This window comes from Plecotus auritus, assembly GCF_963455305.1.
Source record: "Plecotus auritus genome assembly, chromosome: 11".
In the NCBI taxonomy this organism is placed as follows: Eukaryota; Metazoa; Chordata; class Mammalia; order Chiroptera; family Vespertilionidae; genus Plecotus; species Plecotus auritus.
Window position 1 is genome coordinate 24,777,503 of NC_137777.1, and position 21,428 is coordinate 24,798,930.

The 21,428-nt window shown below is 39.4% G+C and overlaps 1 protein-coding gene across 1 annotated transcript; it reads left to right on the forward strand.

Annotated features, from left to right (window-relative positions):
- Positions 1 to 14,955: 14,955 nt before the first annotated feature.
- Positions 14,956 to 20,710, forward strand: UTP23 (UTP23 small subunit processome component). The gene is made up of 3 exons (XM_080647077.1): positions 14,956 to 15,315; positions 18,568 to 18,742; positions 20,140 to 20,710. The coding sequence occupies exons 1-3, from the start codon at positions 15,128 to 15,130 to the stop codon at positions 20,521 to 20,523; spliced, it is 747 nt and encodes a 248-aa protein (XP_080503203.1). The 5' UTR covers positions 14,956 to 15,127; the 3' UTR covers positions 20,524 to 20,710.
- Positions 20,711 to 21,428: the final 718 nt, after the last annotated feature.

The following is a 21,428-nucleotide window of genomic DNA, read 5'->3' on the forward strand; positions in this document are numbered from 1 at the left end:
GTGTGCAGGAAGAGACTGGACAAAAATTGTACACCTAAGGATGAGGACAGTGGGGGGGAGGGGTAAGGGCAGAAAGGTGGGGTTGGAACTGGGTGGAGGGGAGGTATGGGTGCAAAAAAGAGGAACAATTGTAATAATCTGAACAATAAAGATTTATTTAAAAAAAAGAAAGGATGAGGTCTGATGGCAAAATTTATTCAGGAAGCAAATTAAAGAAGTTCCCCAATGTTCCATCTCTGTCCATCTTGCCTTGAAAACCAGGGCCAGTAAAAGAGTCTATGTCCAGAGGTTCTGTGCCATATTAAAGCTTTTCAGTCCAGCATTCAGCTAACTTAGCTTGTGTTCCTGGCTGCAATCCATTGCTGTGCTGTGGTATCCAGGCTCCCATCGCGAGCCTGTGTTTAGAGTCTGCATGGCTCAAGAGCACATGACTATGGAGAGAGAAGAGGCGAGCGCATGGAACAAGCATGGGTCACGAGCAAAAGAGAGAGAGCTTTGCTCACCTGGAATTAGGTAGTCTCAGGCTTGGGAGGAACCAGAGCTTTTCAAAATAACCAGTCAGTTCCCAGGTTAGATTGACAGGCCTCTATGGTCGAGCAACTCCCCTGTGCCATTTTTACTTTTACTGAGCATTTCCCTATCTCCCCATGCTCCCCCCGCCAACACACACACACAATCTAGTACTGGAGGAGGGAAGTGAGGGGTTTAATCCCTTGGAGGGACAATGCTGCAATTTCTTGGGGTGTCAAGCTGTAGCTTCCTGGTGAAGCAATAAGGCCTCTGCTTCCCAGCTGAACATGCTCAACGATGTCTCCCCCTTTGCTTCCTTTCCCATCAATAACTAGCTAACTATGGTAACACGTCAAGCTTCTGTTTACAAAAAAAACAAAAAAACCCAAAACATTAATTACAAATTTGGCTGGTTTTCTCTCATGCAAAGAATCCCTTAAGAAATTCTCCACAAATGCATCCAGTTTCATTTTTGTTTTTTTCCTCATCGGTATTATAAATATTACTTAAACAAAACTAGCCAGAACATCACAGACACTTTTTAAACAGATCCACAATAGTTATTTTGCCTGCTATAATTCATGCTGACCTTTGCTGATTTTATCCCATGTACGTTAGTGCAGCCAGGGTGGCTTGGTAAAAATGATGCTCATTTGCAATCCTATCTGAAGGAGACCTCTAAGTTTCTGGACTCATTAATATTACCAGAACTTAAAACTTGCTTGGAAATCCTTCATTCAGGTTGTTTGTGGAAAGACAAGATTTGGCTGCTAAATTTGAGACATTATTCCATTTGATTTATTTAATAATTAAATCATCAAACATAAACTGAGTCAGTTACCACCCTAGCCTTCAGAGATATGTTAACTGTTGCAGCAGTCTGTACTCCCAAGTAATTCACAGTCCAGGTGAGGGAGACATCACATGGAAACTATCAAAATACAATATATGTTGTAATAGATTTATTTATGTAGTATTGTGTAAGTGTGAGAACTGTCTGATGATTATTTAATGGGAGTTGGGAAATGTTCATAGTGATATTACATTTAATTCTGAATCTTTAAATATTATCGTGAGTTTCTATAGATGGAGAGTGGCAGTTGGGTATGTGTTGGTGAAGAGAGACTATGTCAGACAGAGGAATAGACTTAAGAGACCTTGGCTTGTTTGGGTAACTGTGGCCACCATTTGGGGGCTGAGGTGGAAATGTTTTGAAATTAATCCCACAAGGAATAATTGACACAGAGTATAAATTGAGGTGTGTGTTTTTTTCCCCTATAAGAAATAGGACACTCGTTAAGATGTTTTATTTTAAGAAAAAACAGTGAATTTTGTTTTTGCCTGCTTAGCATCCACCTAAAATACTTACGATAGTAAGACCCTGATTTTCCTGGGAGAAAACCCAATTCTCCAATCTTAGTCCTGTTTGTTTAGGTTTAATTGAATTCATTGTCATGGCTAAAGGAAGAACACATGATGCAGCCATGTCCAATTAACTTATCTCAAATTTCTGGTTATGGTAATTGTTTAAGCATGGACATGTGACCTAAAGTACATTTAAAAGCTAAATTTGAGATGTTAACTAAAATGAGAAGTCATTTTCACTATGGCTGCTAAGCTGGTAATATGTAAATATGAAGATGCTCATGGCTATCTTGTGTACATGAGAATGAAGAAAATCAACAAAAAGCGACAGAGGAAAACAAAACAGGAAAAGAGCCAGATACATAAGAAAAAAATTGACTTATATGTGAAGCTAGTTGTGCCATAGGATTTTTCGATCTTGTAAACATTGTATTTCATTTTTTAAATATAAGGTTGTGAAGGATGTTCATCACTTATGATTGGAAGGAACCTAATAATTGCAACAGGAGAGTGATATAATCATTAATTTAATTAGATATAAAAAAGTAATTTTAAACAAATTTTCCATGTAAGACTCATTGGCTGTTGTCTATCCTACGAAATTAGCAAAAATTTATAAAAGCAAAAATTAGCCCTAGCCGGTTTGGCTCAGTGGATAGAACATCAGCTTGCAGACTGAAAGGTCTCTGGCTTGATTCCAGTCAAGGGCACATGCCTGGGTTGCAGGCTCGATCCCCAGGAGGGGGCATGCAGGAGGCGGCCGATCAATAATTATCTCTCATCATTGATGTTTCTATCTCTCTCTCCCTCTCCCTTCCTCTCTGAAATCAATAAAAATATTAAAAAAGCAAAAATTAGTGTGGTTCTAAATATATGTAGAATATTTAAAACAATTACATAATTAAAAAACAGTTGGTTAACGGGCATATGAAGGTAAAGTTTCTATACTTCACTTAAACTGGTGAAATGACTAACAGTAAACTAATAAGTTATTCAAATCTAATATAATACCTAGGGAACCACTAAGAAGTTTTACAAAGGGCTACACTAAAAACATTCTAGACAAATCAATATGAAAATTTAAAGAATGTTCAATAACCACAAAATGCAATAAAAAGAAAACAGAAATAAAATGAGAAAGAATAGAAAAAACACAAAATAGTAGTCTTAAGTCTAAATATATTAATAATTAGATTATTATAACTGTTCTAAATATACCAATTAAAAGACAACTATTGGTTGAATGGATAAAAATGACCTAACCATAGGCTGTCAAAAGAAACTCACTTCAAATATAATGATAAAGGCATAATGAAAGTAAAATGATAGGAAAAAAGATATCATGCCAACATTAATTTTAAAAAAAGCAGGAATGGGCATATTATTATCAGATAAAGAAGAATTCAGAGCAAAGAAAATGTCCAGAGACAGAGGAAGACATTTTATAATGGTAAAATGATCAATTACCAAAACCACCTAGCTATACTAAATGTGTACGCCCCAACAACAAAATTGAATTTATGTGAAGAAAAATTCATAAAACTCAAAGGACAAATAAACAATTCCACAATCATAGTTGGAGATGTCAATTTCCCTCTCTCAACAGTTAACAGAACAACTAGAAAGAAAACAAGAATACTGTATAAAGAAAGTAAATAACATCAATCAGTAGGATCTAATCAACATTTATAAAACATTCTACCCAAAGACAGAATACACATTCTTTTTTTAATGTATTTTTATTTATTTCAGAGAGAAGGGGAGAGGGAGAAAGAGATAGAAACCTTAATGATGAGAGAGAATCATTGATGGGCTGCCTCCTGCACACCCCCTACTGAGGATCGAGCCCACAACACAGGCATGTGCCCTGACAGGGTCAAACTATGACCTCCTGGTTCATAGATCAACGCTCAACCACTGAGCAACACCAGCTGGGCTACACAGTCTTTTTAAATGTCCATGGAATATACAGCTCATATCCTGATCTATCAACAAACTAAAAGCATTGAAATCATTCAGAATATGTGCTCTAACCACAATGGATTCAAAATATAAGTCAAAATGTAAAGATAACAAAAAAATTTGCAAATACTTGGAAACTAAACAAAATACTTCTAATAACCCATTGGTCAATGAGGAAATCTTGAAGGAAATTTAAACACACACACACACACACACACACACACACACACACACACACACACAGTGAACTGAATGAATGTGAAAATATAAAATGTCAAAATGTATGGGACGCAGCTACATGAGTGCTGAGAGGGAAGTTTATAGCTCAATGTAAACATTATAAAAGAGGAAAAGTCTCAAATCAATAACCTAAGCTCCCTCTTGAAGATCCTAGAAAAATAAGAGCAAAATAAACCTAAAGCATGCAGAACAGATTAAGTAATCTAATGAACTAAAATAACAGATTAAAGGAGAATGCTGAATATATTCTCTCACCCAGAAAAGGTTGGTCACAACTATAAGTTGTACTTCTGCCACCCCACAAAATGCAGTTTGTTATTGTGGGTATTAATTTCACTGTTGATATTCAGTTGGTGGATAAAATAAATTTACCATTTCCCAACAATATGTTTGACCTGAAGTTTTTAATGTCCTTCTATATTTGCTGAAAATAATTTCAAATTTAGTCAGATGCAAAAAGAGAAAGGATGGTGAGGGCCTTCCAAAGCAAGCTGTGGGCCCTACCCATGGGTGAGTACTGCATGGAGACAGGAAGCAAAGGATAGCTTGCCATACCTGAGTGAACAAAATGAAATAAACAGTCTCCCTAGTTCTGCTTTTGGAGCATAGTAACTCTACCCACAGGGGTAACAGCCCAGTGAATGTCACACTGGACCATTCCATGCCTTCGAACCAGTCAGTGCTGGAGCTGCTTCTCCTTGCTTGGCTAACACTTACTGAAGTATCTTTAACGCAATAAAAGGAAAGAGTCAAGACATCAAAGAGGAGCCCAAGAATTTATCAAAATGTCAATTTATTCCTATTCATTTGTTGCCTGCTTCCAGACCTCTGTGGAAGGCAAGGTACCTTTGAACATCTGACAGCCTTGGACCTGAGCTGAGCCTGCTCTGCTCTCAGTGGTGTTTCGATAGACATAGAGCACTACTGCTCAGAGCTCCCAGCCAGCCTCCATAGGACCAACTTAGCATCTGATGTGAAGGAAAAGGGTGGAAAGTAATCTGACCTTCCTAAGTCTCCTTGGGAAGTAACTGCATTCATGGAATACGACCCAGGGGTGGTTCTGCTCAGGTACCCATTAGAAACCAAGGAAGCAAGGAAGAACCATCTATATATATATATAAAAGCCTAAGTGACCGAATGACCAGTCGACCAGTTGCTATGACATGCACTGACCACCAGGGGACAGATGTTCAATGCACAGGATTGGGCTCCTGTCTGGATCGGGCCTGCGGGGATCCAGCTGAAACTGGCTATCCAACATCCCCCAAGGGATCTTGGATTTCGAGAGGGTGCAGGCCAGGCTGAGTGACCCCAGCTGTGCTCGAATCATGTCACCGGGCCTCTAATATTCAATAAAAGTTTTAAGTACGAGATTGCATTTTTAGCTCTTGTGATTATTTTCTAGAAAGGAGCACAGAGATCTTCTTTTCTCTGGAGAAAGAGAGAGTTATGTGATGGTTACTGGAGCTTCTAAAACATTAGATTAATCCCTTCTGCTTTAGGGAGTCACAAGTTAACAGGTTGAAGTCTACTATCCAACTACTCACTCATGAGAAGGAGGTCAGAAACTCCTGCTCTGCGGAATAGTAGGAAATGGCAATAACTTTCCCATCACCCCCTGACCAAGAAATATATGGCGCCATCACAATTAATGAGCCAGGTCTAAGAAACAAAAACTAGACGCAAGCAAAGCCAGAAGAAACAAGATATAAATAGGCCCAAACTAAAATTCTGGATTCAATTACTATATTTTTTAGAAGTCCATAAATATTCATTTGATCAAAGAGAATCATTTGGCTTAAAACGCTGAACACTTTGCTTAATATTGAACTTGAGTGGAAAAGACTCCTTTGGGAGACAGTTGAAAGCAGCTAATTGCAACAGCTACTTCCGCATCCCAGCCTCTTCACCAGGCGTCCTCAAACTACGGCCCGCGGGCCACATGCGGCCCGCCGAGGACATTTATCTGGCCCGCTGGGTGCCGCTGCCTGTCCCGCTTAGCAGCCGACTCGTCCCGGGCCCGCAGTGCGCATAGGAATTTGTTCATAGTTTTTTTTTTTAAACTATAGTCTGGCCCTCCAACCGTCTGAGGGACAGTGAACTGGCCCCCTGTTTAAAAAGTTTGAGGACCCCTGCTCTTCACAATAAGGATAAAACAAGAGTATACACAGCCGAAACCGGTTTGGCTCGGTGGATAGAGCGTCGACCTGCGGACTGAGGGGTCCCGGGTTCGATTCCGGTCAAGGGCACATGCCTTGGTTGCGGGCACATCCTCGGTGGGAGGTGTGCAGGAGGCAGCTGATCCATGTTTCTCTCTCATTGATGTTTCTAATTCTCTATCCCTCTCCCTTCCTCTCTGTGGAAAATCAATAAAATATATATATATATATAAAAAAAGAGTATACACAGATCATCTTAAATTTCTTTAAAACAAGGTATCAAAAAGGTAATACTATCATTTTAAATACATATTTTGTTTGCCTAGATTTAACAAATATTCCATTAGTTAATATGTTTCAGGCTACAAGTAACAAAATAAGTGGGGGAAAATCACTTTAAACAAGAAGAGGATGTACTCTAGCACATAACTAAATGTGCAGGGGTCCTCAAACTTTTTAAACAGGGGGCCAGTTCACTGTTCCTCAGACGGTTGGAGGGCCAGACTATAGTTTAAAAAAAAAACTATGAACAAATTCCTATGCACACTGCGGGCCCGGGACGAGTCGGCTGCTAAGCGGGACAGGCAGCGGCACCCATCGGGCCAGATAAATGTCCTCGGCGGGCCGCATGTGGCCCTGGGGCGGTAGTTTGAGGACGCCATACTTCCAAATAAAGCAGCATAAAGACTCCAGTTCCATATCTTTATGATTCTCTTGACTCTGTCTTCTGCAATGTTTTGGTTCTGTCCACAGATAGACTACCCCATAATCTCAAAATACCTGCCAGTAACAATGGACACAATGCACTTTTTAAAAATGTTTATTGCAAGAAAAAGAAAACCTCTCCCTTGACCATGGCAAAAGAAAGTATTTCTCTTTAGTCTAATTGGGATCAATTTGAGTCACATGCCTCCTTCTGTGTACTTATGTGGAATGAGACTACAAGAGGTTACACTTGGAAAGGCTAAGTGATTTGTTCAGTATTATGAAAGGAACATTAGGGAGGGTGAAAAGGGAGCCAACAAAAAGAAAAAGTATTCATACATACGACTCAGCATGTGGATATTTTCTATATATTTGCTAAAATAATAATTTTAAAAACGACATTTGACCTCCTCATCCCGGTATTTTGATTTATGACTTACAACTAATATTAAAACAAAGTGATCTTGCATTGAAAACATTTGCTCAGATTCTAAGAGGAACTTTATTTAGTATAATATCATGAAATTAATACCTCATATTGGTGAAATTCAATAATAAGTATGAGACTTTAAAATAATATTCTACTGGATTATTGAAAGCCTGTTTAATTTCTTGCCACCAGACGTTCAGTTTCTGCCCTGAAGTCCTCCTGCTGCTTAAAAATATATATGAAACCAAGATTGAAAGGGTTGTCTCCAACATTTTGTTCAATATAAATAAAGGGTGTTTTTAGAAAATCCTTTTAACGCCATAATCTGACCTAATTTTTAATTTTTAAACTCCTTTAAGTAATAGTAATAATATTTGCTTACCTAGAGTAATTTTATAAGAATTCATTAATCTTCTAAAATGCTTTGAAAGGTTAAAATAAAAGGCCTCGTAGAGTATGACCAGTTTCAGTTATTATTTAATTAAATTTCAAATGGCAGTTTGTTATGCATCAAAGTAAAACATTTTGCTTATTGCTGCCACTTCTAAAGTTTTTGCTCCTCTCTAACAGTTCATGTTACCACTTTAATTATTACCATTAAACATGTAAAATCCCAGTGGAGAGCACTATTCAGATCTGTGATAGTGAACTACTAAATTCCTTTCAACTTACTTCACTTGGTCTCTGCGTGATTTCGTTCAAATAAACTATTACAGCAAGAAAAGTTGCTAGTCTGACTTTACAGCCATATGACAACTGTCGTCTGATCCAGTGACTGTCTGGTTTAGAAATATTTTTCACAAACAGACTTCCCTTGGAACTTTTTTCCTAAGAGACAGTTTCTCGGTGGTCATTTACCTTCAGTAAGAGGGGCAGTACCAGCTGGACCAACAGACAGAAAGTCTTGCTTGCTTGCTTTCATTGACAACTGGATTGTCACTAATTACACTAATATTTCCTTGATGTTTCTTTTGCCCAAGCAGCTGGGGTTTTTCATATTTAACTAACGTTTCTCAACAGGAGATATATCTCACTAACATACCCAGTTCAAATCAAATTGTTTATACTTTCAAAAGAAACAAATGTGAAGATAGCTTCTAGAGTATATAAAAAGGAATTAGTTTGTTTTTCTTTGTTATTCTACCTTTAACAGAAAACTTATAAGCTAGGACTTTGAACCTATTCAAAGAAAAGGCAATTGTATTGGCAAACACTAACTAACTTCAAAGTTTCATGGAAAACATCTGTTAGCATAAAATTCTCTAATTGTGGCAAGTAGTTTTAACTTTATCAATTAGGACTGGGTTTGGCTGCATATAAAAGAAATTGAATGTGTCAATGTAGGTTTATCCTTAGGAGGAGAAGGAAGGGGAGGGGGAGGAGGGGGAGGATGGAGGAGGAAGAGGAGGAGCGGGGGCGGGGGGGGAGAAGGAGAAAAAGGAGACGAAGAAGAAGGAGGTCTCCATCCTCTAGACTACCTCATGGTCTAAAATGGGCTGCTAGGGTTCCATTCATCACATCCAATTCCAGGGAGTAGGAAGGAAGGGAGTAGGGAAAAAAATGCCCATCATCAAGCTAAGCCGCTTCTTTAAGCAGCCTTTCCAGAAGTCCCTTGTAACACTTTCATAGCATTGGTTATAACTACATCATATACTTTTCACTGCACAGATACTGGGAAATGGATTCTCTTTTTCTGGCACATTACTGTTCAGAATAAAATCAGGGTTCTGTTACTAAAAAGAAGAGATGAGATATTGGGTGGCAATTCACAGTTTGTACCACATTTCCATTATGTGGTGCTTTTGTAGGAAATTTCATGTAGCCATTAAAAATAATGAGAGCTATGCTAATTCACCAAGGATTGTTGGGTGAAAAAAGAAAAATGAATAGAAGTGATAAAATATGGTTCGATTTTTAAAATAATATAGGATGACAAAAATCTCTACGTATGTATGCATATACATATGCAAATGATAAACAGTTGACTCTTAAACAACACAGGTTTAAACTGCGCGGTACACTTATATGTGGATTTTTTTCAATAAATACACAGTCAGCCCTCTGTCTCCCCAGGTTTCTAATTCCAGGACTCAACCAACTGTGGATCGAAACCAGCATTTTCCATCTGCTTTTGGAAATCCACACGTTTGCAGGGCCGAGTGTGTGCAATTGTTCTACGTCATTTTATACAAGGGACTTGAGCATCTGCAGATTTTGGTATCTGAAGGGGGTGAGGGGGTCTCCTGTGGATACCAAGGGACAATCATAATTAAGATTTTGAGGATTCAAAAGTTATACACAGACTTTCAACTGTGTGGGAGTTGGCACCCCTAACCCCCAGTTGTTCAAGGGTCAACTGTATAAGAAAATGAATATGGAAAAATACACAGTAGGTTGTCATCATGTGTTATTTGGGCAAGGGGAGAACAGATGAATATCTTTGTGCTATTCCATTGTTCCACTTGTTATAATAGGCATGTGTTATTTTTGTAATTTGTAGTTGTTTTAAAAGATTTATTTACAGAAATATTTTATTTAGAGAGTGTACTAGCTAGATAACATTAGGAAGAACATTGCATTCTTTTTTGAGTTAGTGAATGTTAAGTATAAATACTTAAATGTTTATAAGTATTTAAATATAATGTAAGGCAGAATAATATCACAATATATATCTTTGCTGAATTATCTGGTATTCTAGCATTTATGAAATTAAACAAATAAATTTCATGAATTGAATTTATTGTTTACAAATAGGTAAATGACATTTAGGCCATGAAGCTTTCATGAAAAAGTCTTGTTTGGTAATTAGTCACACCTTACAGGAATAAGTCATTCTCATGTTATCTTGGCTTCTTAAAAATTTCATGAAGAAAAACCTTCTAAATCATGTACAACAACATCACATTATAAATTATATTTTATCCAGACATAATAAAGAATATGAAGAGTATGAAAAAATAAAGAACAAAAATCAATCCCCTACCTACCTAGCTGACCGTCTGTTTGGCATAGAAAATGTCCTGTGTAGTGACCTGAGAAAAGAACTAGCAGCTATTAATCCTGAGACATTATTGATCCTGTGCCATAAGGCCAAAAAAAAAAAAAAAAAAAGACTATTAAACATTTTAATAATAATATTATAATAACCTCAAAGTAAAATCTCAGATTTAAACTTATATCCAAATATATCATCTAATAATGGCCATATTTGGATTCTGCCTTGGTTGTGGTCATACTAGGTTATTTGGCATCAGGCCAAAAAGTGTTCAGTGGACAACTTAATAAACATATTATATTGTATAAACAATGAAATGACCGCTTTACTAAAAGCGGTCATTCAGAAACACTTTTTTAAAAAAATAAATCTTTATTCAGATTATTACAATTGTGTCTCCTTTTTCCCCCCATAGCTCCCCTCCACCCAGTTCCCACTCCACCTTCTGCCCTTACCTCCCCTCCACTGTCCTCATCCATAGGTGTATGATTTTTGTCCAGTCTCTTCCTGAACGCCCCCATACCCCTTTCCCCCTGAGAATTAACAGTCCACTCCCTTTCTTGCCCCTGTTTCTATTATATTCACAAGATTATTCTGTTCCTCAGGTTTTTAATTCACTTGATTTTTAGGTGCACTTGTTGATAGATATGTATTTGTTCATAATTTTTATCTTTACTTTTTTCTTCTTCCTCTTCTTAAAGAATACCTTTCAGCATTTCATATAATACTGGTTTGGTGGTGATGAACTCCTTTAGCTTTTTCTTATCTGTGAAGCTCTTTATCTGCCCTTCAATTCTGAATGATAGCTTTGCTAGGTAGAGTAATCTTGGTTGTAGGTTCTTGCTATTCATCACTTTGAAAATTTCTTGCCACTCCCGTCTGGCCTGCATAGTTTCTGTTGAGAAATCAGCTGACAATCGTATGGGTGCCCCCTTGTAGGTAATTAACTGTTTTTCTCTTGCTGCTTTTAGTATTCTCTCTTTGTCTTTTGCTCTTGGCATTTTAATTATGATGTGTCTTGGTGTGGTCCTCTTTGGATTCCTTTTGTTTGGGTTCTGTGCGCTTCCTGGACTTGTAAGTCTATTTCTTTCACCAGGTAGGGGAAGTTTTCAGTCATTATTTCTTCAAATAGGTTTTCAGTATCTTGCTCTCTCTCTTCTTCTGGCACCCCCATAATTCTGAGGTTGGTACGCTTGAAGTTGTCCCAGAGGCTTCTTACACTATCTTCAACTTTTTGGATTTTTTTTTGCTTTTTGCTTTTTCGGTTGAGTGTTTTTTGCCTCTTTGTATTTCAGTACTTTGACTTGATTCTTGCATTCCTCTAGTCTGTTGTTCAGTCTCTGTATAATATTTTTTATTTCAGTCAGTGTATGTTTAATTTCTATTTGGTCCTTTTTCATATCTTCGAGGGTCTCGTTATATTTATCGGCCTTTTCTAGGATATTCTTGAAAAGCCTTATAACCATGGTTTTGAATTTGTTTTCCTCCATTTCTTTCATTTGTGATCTGTTTCTTTGTCGCCGCATTTTCATTGCTTCCCTGAGTTGGTAGGGTAGCTTTGTGTGCTAGGTTTCCTGTATGGCCCAGTGGGTCGGCCTCCCCAGTTAACCTGAGGTGGATACTCTTGGTGCACCCCTTTGTGGACTGTGTGTACAGCCTTGTTGTAGTTAAGTCTTGATTGTTGTGGTATCACTGGGAGGAATTGACCTCCAGGCCAGTTGGCTGTGAGGATCAGCTGTGTCTATGCTGGGAGAAGTTCGGTGCTGGAGACAGCCTTATAGGATTAGACTTGCCAAATTGCAAAAGCCTCTGTGCTCAGCTTGGATGGGGTGGAGTCTCAGGGCGGAGCAGACAGTCTTGTCTTCCTGTCAGCCTTGTCCTTGCGCGCGCGTGCCTCCAGACCTCTGCCTTCCCCAGCTCCTGAGTCTCCACCCGAGAGTCCAGATTCCCCCCGCAAGAGCGTGGGTCCCCAGGGGCTCACCTGGAACTGGGGTTCAGTGCAGTTAGGAACTTCCGACTCCTTCTGCAAAGAAAACCTGTGGCAACCTCCGCAGTCTTTGTGCACACTGGTTGCGCGCCTCCAGACCCCTGCCCGCCGGGGCTCCCCCGGGTCTCCCCCAGGTCTCCGAGTCTCCAGGTGCCTTTCTCTTTACCTGACAGTCCAGACTCGCCCTGTATGAGCCTGGGTCCACAGGGTTTCGCCCGGAACTGGGGTTCAGTGCAATCGGGGGCTTCCTTCTCCCTCCCGCCAGAGAAAGTCAGCCAGGCTCTCAGCCGCCCTTCCTCTCTGCGTGCACAAAGCCCCTTTGCCATACCTCCAATTCTCTGTGAGCTTTTCTCTTTCCCTAGTTGTAGAATTTCCACTCAGCCAGCTTTCCTGTGGTTCTGGATGGTGTCCATTCTGTCTTTTAGTTGTAGTTTTGAAATTGTTGTGTGAGGCAGCAGTTTAGGTGCTTACCTATGCTGCCATCTTGGTTTCTCTCCCCCAGAAACACTTAATATACATAATAATGACTTGGGGAAATTGTAATAAATGTCACTTCCTCTCTAAATAGTATTCCTCTCCCTCAATACTTATTCTGAATCAGAAATGGGCATTTTATCCCTAGCTGGTTTGGCTCAGTGGATTAGGGTTAGGGTCCCGGGTTCAATTCTGGTCAAGGACATGTACCTTGGTTGTAGACTCCTCCCTGGCCCAGGCTTTGGCCAGGGCGTGTGCAGGTGGCAACCAATCAATGTGTTTCTCTCACATTGATATTTCTCTCTGTCTTTCCCTCTCTTCCACTCTCCCTAAAAGATCATTGGAAAAATATCCTTGGGTGAGGATTAACAAAGGAAGGAAAGAAAGAAAGAAGAAAGAAAGAAAGAAAGAAAGAAAGAAAGGAAGGAAGGAAGGAAGGAAGGAAGGAAGGAAGGAAGGAAGGAAGGAAGGAAGGAAGAAAGGCAGGCATTTTAAACCAGCACACCAAGATCTTTTTCTGCCAGCCTCAGGATCACGTTTTGAGAAACACTTAGATAATAGAAAACTGTTTGAAACTTGATCTTCACCATTATAAACTGTCTTCATGTTTGCAAAATAAGGGTCAGGTGTGCAAATGGCACTGTTATAAACATAGAGCTTGAAAAAAGTTATGCACTAGTTTAGTAAATTTAAAAAAAAACTAGAATATGACTCAAATTCTTAGTCCTGGACCACATTTTTCTCGGTAGTGAAATATGGCCAATGTGATGGAGCTGGAAGATAAATCTGTGAGCCTATTTTTATAAATGTTTTAACTGTTTTTCAGGGCTGGAGTGGTATAATTTCTGTGGTGGATGTATAGTTAGAATGGGGGTTTGGCACACAGGAATAAAGAGGGGATTCAGATTGGAAAGTAGTGAGCAATTATACTCAAGAACCACAAGCCCAATCCTATAATAACTCTTCATGGCTTCCAATTCCTAAATTTATTTTCTGTTAAATGAAAGCAGTCATCTAAGTGATGTTGTGCTGGGAATCAGGACATTATAGAATATCCTAGTTCCAATTCCATAAATCTATATCTTCAAATAAAACCCCCAAGTACAAATAATACATCTCAATCACTTTGTAAATCATTTTTCTGTGTTGGTTCTTTCTCTCCATCTTTAGCCAAAACTTAGAGCTGGGACAGATTCCAGGTGAGCACAAAACTGCAAAATTCTATACTCCCCATTCTTTGGTTATTTTGCCTTGAACTGAAGCGGATACTTGGCAATTAGCCATGGGGGAACTCAAATTTTTCTAATTCACTCTCTTCATTAATCAAGTCGACCAAGTAATTTCTAAACACTCCGTCAGCTCTGTGCCTTCCTGTTACTAGCCCAGTATGTAGTCTTCCTGCCTCAAACTATAGACATAAAAAGCGTTCTTAAAAACAACCTAGTCCTGCCAACCTACTTGATAGTTTGAAAGCTAAACCCAGCTTTTGTGGGTAGTTGTTAGAAGTCAAATGGGCTTGGGTTAGGAGCAGAAAACCAAGCTCTGGATGGTTCCTCCCACCATACCTCATGTGGGCGATCTAGGAGGGTCTTAAGGGGAGGAGGAGATGCAAAACAGCGGGACTCTGCCCTGACATTTGGCTCCTGATTGAGGGTAGTTGGGGGTGGGGGGAGGTCAAGTCACAAGAACATTTGCATTTAAGGCAGGTGACCCGGGTTCCAGTGATGGTTCTGACATTAAAGAACCACGTGCCCTTTGTAAAGGTATTGAATATTTCATTTCTTTATAATAAGATAACCAGTACAAACCTGCGCATAGTTGTCCAATACACTTCCATCTCTTTCCTTCCCTCACTTGGGAATTATAAACATTAAAGAAACTAATATAGGTTAAATTACTTAGACTAGTGGCTGTAACATATTAAGGCTTAATATTACCACTGATTCTTATTATATGGCCAATCTTTGAAAGGCTGACTGCTTGCCAGTAACGCACTGAAAGCGGTGTAAATTTTTACTCTAGCCCATAACTGCGCATGTGCGTCCCGTCCCCAGAGCTTGTCCGGCCCTGGGCCCAAGCTCCGCCCCCGAGGGGCGCCCCTTAAAGCGCGGGCACGTGGGTGAGGCGCGCGCCCGACCGAGGTGAGGTAAACCGGAGGGCAGGCCGGGGGAGGGAGGCGTTTACTTCCGGGTCCACGGTAGCTTCATTTCCGGGAGAAGCCTGCACGGCTGGTAGCGGGCGGTAAGGGAGGTGTTTGCGGCTGCTGGGTGGTCCGGTGGCCTCGGTACGGGAAGTCAGGCATGAAGATCACGAGGCAGAAACATGCGAAGAAGCATCTCGGCTTCTTCCGCAACAATTTCGGAGTCCGGGAGCCGTACCAGATCCTGCTCGATGGTACCTTCTGCCAGGCGGCGCTGCGGGGCCGCATCCAGCTGCGGGAGCAGCTGCCCCGCTACCTCATGGGGGAGACCCAGCTGTGCACCACCAGGTGGGCCCGCTGGCAGGGCGCGGCGGGGACCCGCGGGGCGGCCGCCCACGCGGTGCGGGCTCCCGCCCACGGGGAGGTGGCAGTTAGGGGTGGCTCTAAGGAGGTTGGGAATGTCTACCATGTAGGCAGAAAGCACCATGTCCTGAAATAGTCAGGATTCGTTAGCCCGGCGATGAAGACCACGGGCTTTGTAGTCTTGGCCCCAGTCCTACCAGCGGTCATTCTGGGCCAGTTAACCTCTCTGAGCCTTGGATTTGTCATCTGTGAAAAAGAGACCAGAACTACATGTAATGTCGCTGAAGTATCAAAGGAGGAGGCCTAGGGTGCATAGAGCATTTATTGGTGTCTGAAACCTACCCCCTTTTAACTTGGATGGCTTTTCCTAATTTAAGTAAGTAAAACAGTTTCAAGCGTCACAACTGCCCTGTGAGGTAACATCTTCGATTCCCAAAAAGTTAAGTCAGGACTGGAGGTGAGGAACTTTGCCTAAGGTCATTTGTTTATTCGTCTGTCTTTTTGTTTTTGTTAATCCTCACCCTAGCATATTTTTTCATTGATTTTTAGAGAGTGGAGGGGAGTGGGAGAGACAGAGAGAGAGAGAAACATCGATGTGAGACACACGGACGGAATAGAACCCAGGACCGTTCAATCCGAGGACCAATGCTCTGTCCACTGAGCCGGACCGGCTCGGGCTGCTCACTTTTTTTAAGTGACCAGCCCTGTGCCAAGCACTGCATCAGCCACTGAAGATACCTTGGTGAACAGGACAAACTCCCTGCCCTCGAGGGCAAGAAAGCGATGATGTGCTTGGACGCCAGCTAGCTTCCACACCTCAGTGTGGAAACACTTAGGATGGAACCTCGTGGGGGTGGGGAGGAGGAGTATGGAATCATGAAGGTTTCATAGAGGACATAACATGTGAGCCCAGCCACAGTTGAGTGACTGAAAAGAGATAAGTGAGGATCTTGTGAGGATCTTTTGGACAAAGGAATGGAGTTGTGAAGTGCCCGGGAAAGAGATTTAGTTGGAAATGAGGTTGGGAAAAAGATAAATGGAGTCTAGATTATGAAGAACTATTATTAAGAAACGTAAGGGTGTTGGTTTTTTTTATTGTAGAATGTTACTTGAAAAAAGAAAGTTAAAATGACCCATAATACCACATAGTAGCCACTATCAACACGTGCTGTATCATACATTCAGTTCTTTATAGATACAGACACACAAGAATGTGATCTTACTGTGCATACGGTGTTTATGGCCTGCTTTTCTCACATAACACTACTCTGTGAATAGCTTTCCACATTCGGGACTTCTCAAGCAGTGCCTCAGATAGGGTATAGATACCCCGAAATGTTTGATCCCCTTAGCCTTCAGGGCTGCCAGACAAGTCTTTAGTTAATCTGTGCCCCTGGGTTGGTTGCTTGTCCATTTATCACCATGTAGCATAGAAATGTGAACATTTTTAATACAGTGCTATGACCTAAAAAAAAAAGTTGAGAAGTACTGCAGGAAATTATATTCTATAGCATTTTTTCCTAAAGAATTTAACTTCTGAAATATTTCATACATACACAAAAAATAGGATCGTATAATGAAATGTCTGTCACCCAGCTTTTGCAATTATTGACATGGACAACCTTGTTTCATTTATCCTCCACCCCTCTTTATTGATAGCTTATTTTAAAGCATATATGTAGTCAATTTCTGGGTATGTATCATGAAGAGATAAAGAAACCTTTTCAAAGTCAGGATTCAAACAAGGTACATAAGTTGCATTTGTTTTCTATGTCTCTTAAGCATTTTAAAAACTGTAACAGTTCTCTTCCCCCCTATTTGAAATTTACTATTTATGGTTTTAAGAAATGAGATCACTTGTTTTTCGGTAGAATGTGTTTGCTGCCGCTAGTAGTTAGAAGGTTTACCCATACTCAGGTTTGAAGAAATTTGGAGTTTTTGTAATTTGAGGAAGTAGAGCAGCAGAATGCTATCAGACATGACAACTATCTTTTAGAAAAAATAATTGCAACAATGTGAGAGGTATGTTGGAGAAGCAAGAGAGAAGACGGGCAAACCTGTGTTGTGGTTGTCCCATCAAGAATAATGTGATCCTGAACCTGGAAGGGGAAAAGCAGGAACCTAAGGGGTTCTGCAAGGAGACATTACTGAGAAAAATACCAGCAGCTGATGGGGTAGGGGTCTGGGGGTCTGGGCAGATAATAAATTCAAAGAGATAGCAAGCCCTGGAGGAAAGTAGTTTGACTTTAGATATGGTGAATGAAAAGCTGATGTCAGGACAACTATAGGATTTATTCAATAAATAGTTGGCAATTTGGGCTTGGAACGCAAAATAGAGGTCAAAACTGATGACTATAGAAAGCAAACTCTCTTCTTAAAAAACAAATACAAAAAAACACTGGTAGGGTGACCAAAGGAGTCTGGTGAGGGCTGGCTAGGTTTGAAGAAATCTTTGACTCAATAGTCTTTTTTTTTTTCTTAGTGAGATGGAAGAAGTGCCTGGGGAACTTATTAAAATACTCATATTTGACGCCCCCACAAGAGGTGCAGATTTGGGGATGAGAAATGAACTAGAAATTAGTACAATTTAATATTCCTGTCATTCTGGTATGAATTGTTTATAGATGACACTTGGAAAAACATTGGCTTATATGAATATGAAAATGCGGAGTGAAAGGAGGTAGTGGTTGTTTTGCAGCAATCTGATGTGTTGAGAATTTTTACTTTTCAGAACTGAAAATACTGTGAGGGTGTATCAATTGGTACTTGAAATAGAAGAACATAGCAGTGTGGTTGGGGCAAGGCATCTATTATCAAACTACTTGGATTCACATTTTAGTTCTACCACTTATTAATTTGAATTTGAGCATATTGCTTGAAATCTCTCAGAATAAGATGCTCTGACATCAGGATAATTTGAAAGTAAGCTGCCAAACTTCGTAGGACTGTTTAGAGATTAAGCAAGAATTTATGTAAAGATCAATTAGCATGCCGCCTGGCTTATAATAAACACTCAGTAAATTTTAACTGTTATTATTGTTATTTCTACTTGGTGTATGAATTTTCTAGGTCTTTTAAGAGTGAAATGGCTACTGTATGATTTGTGGCTATCGTATTAAAAATTCAGATTGTATTGGTATAGTTTTAGCTTTTTAAAATTTGAGTGTTATTTTTTATACTTGCTTTATGTGAACACTTGATATAATCATGAACCATTAATAACATTTTCTTTTTCAGGTGTGTGTTAAAAGAGTTAGAAACACTGGGACAGGACTTATATGGGGCAAAACTGATTGCACAAAAATGCCAGGTTCGAAATTGTTCCCATTTCAAGAATGCACTGAGTGGATCAGAATGTCTGCTTTCCATGGTTGAAGAGGGAAATCCCCATCATTATTTTGTGGCATCACAGGTGATACTACTTTTAAAACCAGAGTCGATTTTAATCATTTCTATCCATACTTCATATGGTGCTGTTTATAATCAGAAAAAAATTAGTGCAAGTGGTTTGCTCAAGTGCTTCAACTTTTTAAAAATACTAGCTTTTAAGTTAATTTGCAATCAATAAAAGCCGTTCTCATTAGAGAATTTGAGAACTTTAAGCATATTGATTTTCTTCTCAATTACCTAAGTTTCCTTTTTTAAAATAAAAATTTATTGATATACAGATGTGATGGCATGTTTTGAGTTCTTGAGGGGAAGATAAGTACAGCAAAGATTTCGCATTCTATGTTCATGGATGTCTTTTTCCTTGTTCTGTATTTCATACCATTTTTCAAAAAGTCATGTTTCATGTTATTTGAGACTGTCCATAAACATGGAACTGCTTCAGGCTTTTAAAAAGACTAGGAAGGAGGAGAAGAGAGACTCTCAGGATGATATTAATGAAGTTCACTTTCATATAGATTTGCTTAAATATGCTAGCAGAATTGTAAAATTACATAATTAGAGGCAAAGCTGAATCTAGAATCTGTCAGCTAATTCCTACTTTATTTCTATTACTTCAACCTATGTGAGCATTCTGGATCATGATCTTAGAGCAAAGGCAAGGGACACCACCTAACATGTTTACCTTTGCATTAGTTTGTGATTCACGGTCCTAAAACAGCCATTTTCAACCTGTGTGCCATGGCACATTGTTATGCCGCAAGAAGTTTTAAAACATGCAATACCTGACTATTTAGTCAGGGGCACTGACCTCTTTTCCCTTAGATTATAAAAAATGACAAGAGCCATTCGGTGTGAGTGCCCTATCTTGAACCTTAAATTTTTAGGTCATAAAATAGAGTTGCATCTTATTGGTCACATCACATAATAAGGTTGCATCTGATTGGTTAATCTTGGTACCAGAAATTTTTATATATAAGTATAGCACCTGATTTTTTTTTTAAGTCACTTTGGAGCAAAAAGGGCAAGTAATTACTACTATTATTATTATTATAAATCAATCAATAGTATACCTATTCCTTGTTAGATCAGCAAAATATATCTTTTGGTGTGCCACAGAATTTTAGTAATTTATGTGTGCCATGATATATATGAAAAAGGTTGAAAATCGCTGTCCTGGAATATTGATAAATCTAGTTCACATTGTTGCCACTTAATTGTGCTCAATTTTTATGTTTCTCTTCCTTTCTTTATCATAAAATATTCTGTGCTCCCAATAGTGAGGCATACTAATTTGAAAAATAAAACCTGTGATTTCTTTTATTTTTCATATAACCCTCTTGAAGTTCTTAGAAACCTGTCTAAGGCACCTCATTTAACTGGCATACTTGAACTAACTAATTCTTTTTTTCTTTTTAATAGGATCAGAATTTATCTATGAAAGTAAAGAAAAGGCCTGGAGTTCCTCTTATGTTTATTATTCAGAACACTATTGTCTTGGACAAACCTTCTCCCAAAACAATTGCCTTTGTTAAAGCAGTAGAGTCAGGTCAGCTTGTCTCAGTTCATGAGAAACAAAGTATCAAGCAACTCAAAGAGGAACAGGGTTTAGTGAAAAACCCTGAACAGAGAAGAAGAAAAAAGCGCAAGAAGATAAGTGGCCCCAATCCCCTTAGCTGTTTGAAGAAAAAGAAAAAAGCACAGGATACAAAACCATCTTGCTCTGAAAAGAAAAGAAAAAGAAAAAGAATCCGGAACAGATCGACCTCAAAAGTACTTTCTGGAAAGGAGAATGCAGAAGGATAAGGAATCCTTTGAATACTTTGAATGACATTCAAATGTGAAAAGTAAATTTCTTTTTAAAACTGTGGAAGTACTTAGAATAAAAAAAGGCAACACAAAAAACTAAACTTATTTTTGTAAATGAATATTAATCCATAAGCCTTTGCCTAAAATTATTTGTAAATAAAAGACAAAACAATGAATGGGTTTAAGTGTGACAACGTTCACTTTTCTTACTCTGATTTTGGAGGGTGTTCATTGATGTAAAACTTGTTTCTTTCTCACCATCATCCCTCACCCCACAACATTATATGCAAACTAGAGGCCTGGTGCATGGATTCATGCACTGGTGGGGTCCCTCGGCCTGGCCTGCAGGGATCTGGCTGAAACCGGGTCTCCAACATCCCCTGAGGGGTCCCAGATTGTGAGAGGGTGCACGATTGGGGCCCGAGAGGGACCACGGGAGAGTTCCAGGGCAAGTCCGGCCTACTCGCTCAGTCTGGATCAGCTGGACCCTAGCAGCAAGCTAACCTACCAGTCAGAGCGTCTGCCCCTGATGGTCAGTGTGCATCATAGCGACTGGTCCAACAGTTGAACGGACAGTCAGATGAACCGTCGGACACTTAGCATATTAGGCTTTTATTATATAGGATAGTTTTAAAAATCAAATAGTATCAAAAGGCTTGTGACAAAAAAGCAATCCTCTTTCACATTCACAGAGGAAACGTTCTCCTTCAACTCATGTAGGGGTTATAGAATTTACCTTTATATTTCCAAATAATATAAATTTGTTGCTACATTTTGATTCATCCATTATTGACTTTGTACTAGAAAAATAGAAATTTTGCTTGCTTTGCTTACTTCCCCATTTTCCAATATAGTAATACTTCAGTCTTTATACATCCTAAGTTCAGTATTTTTACTATTAT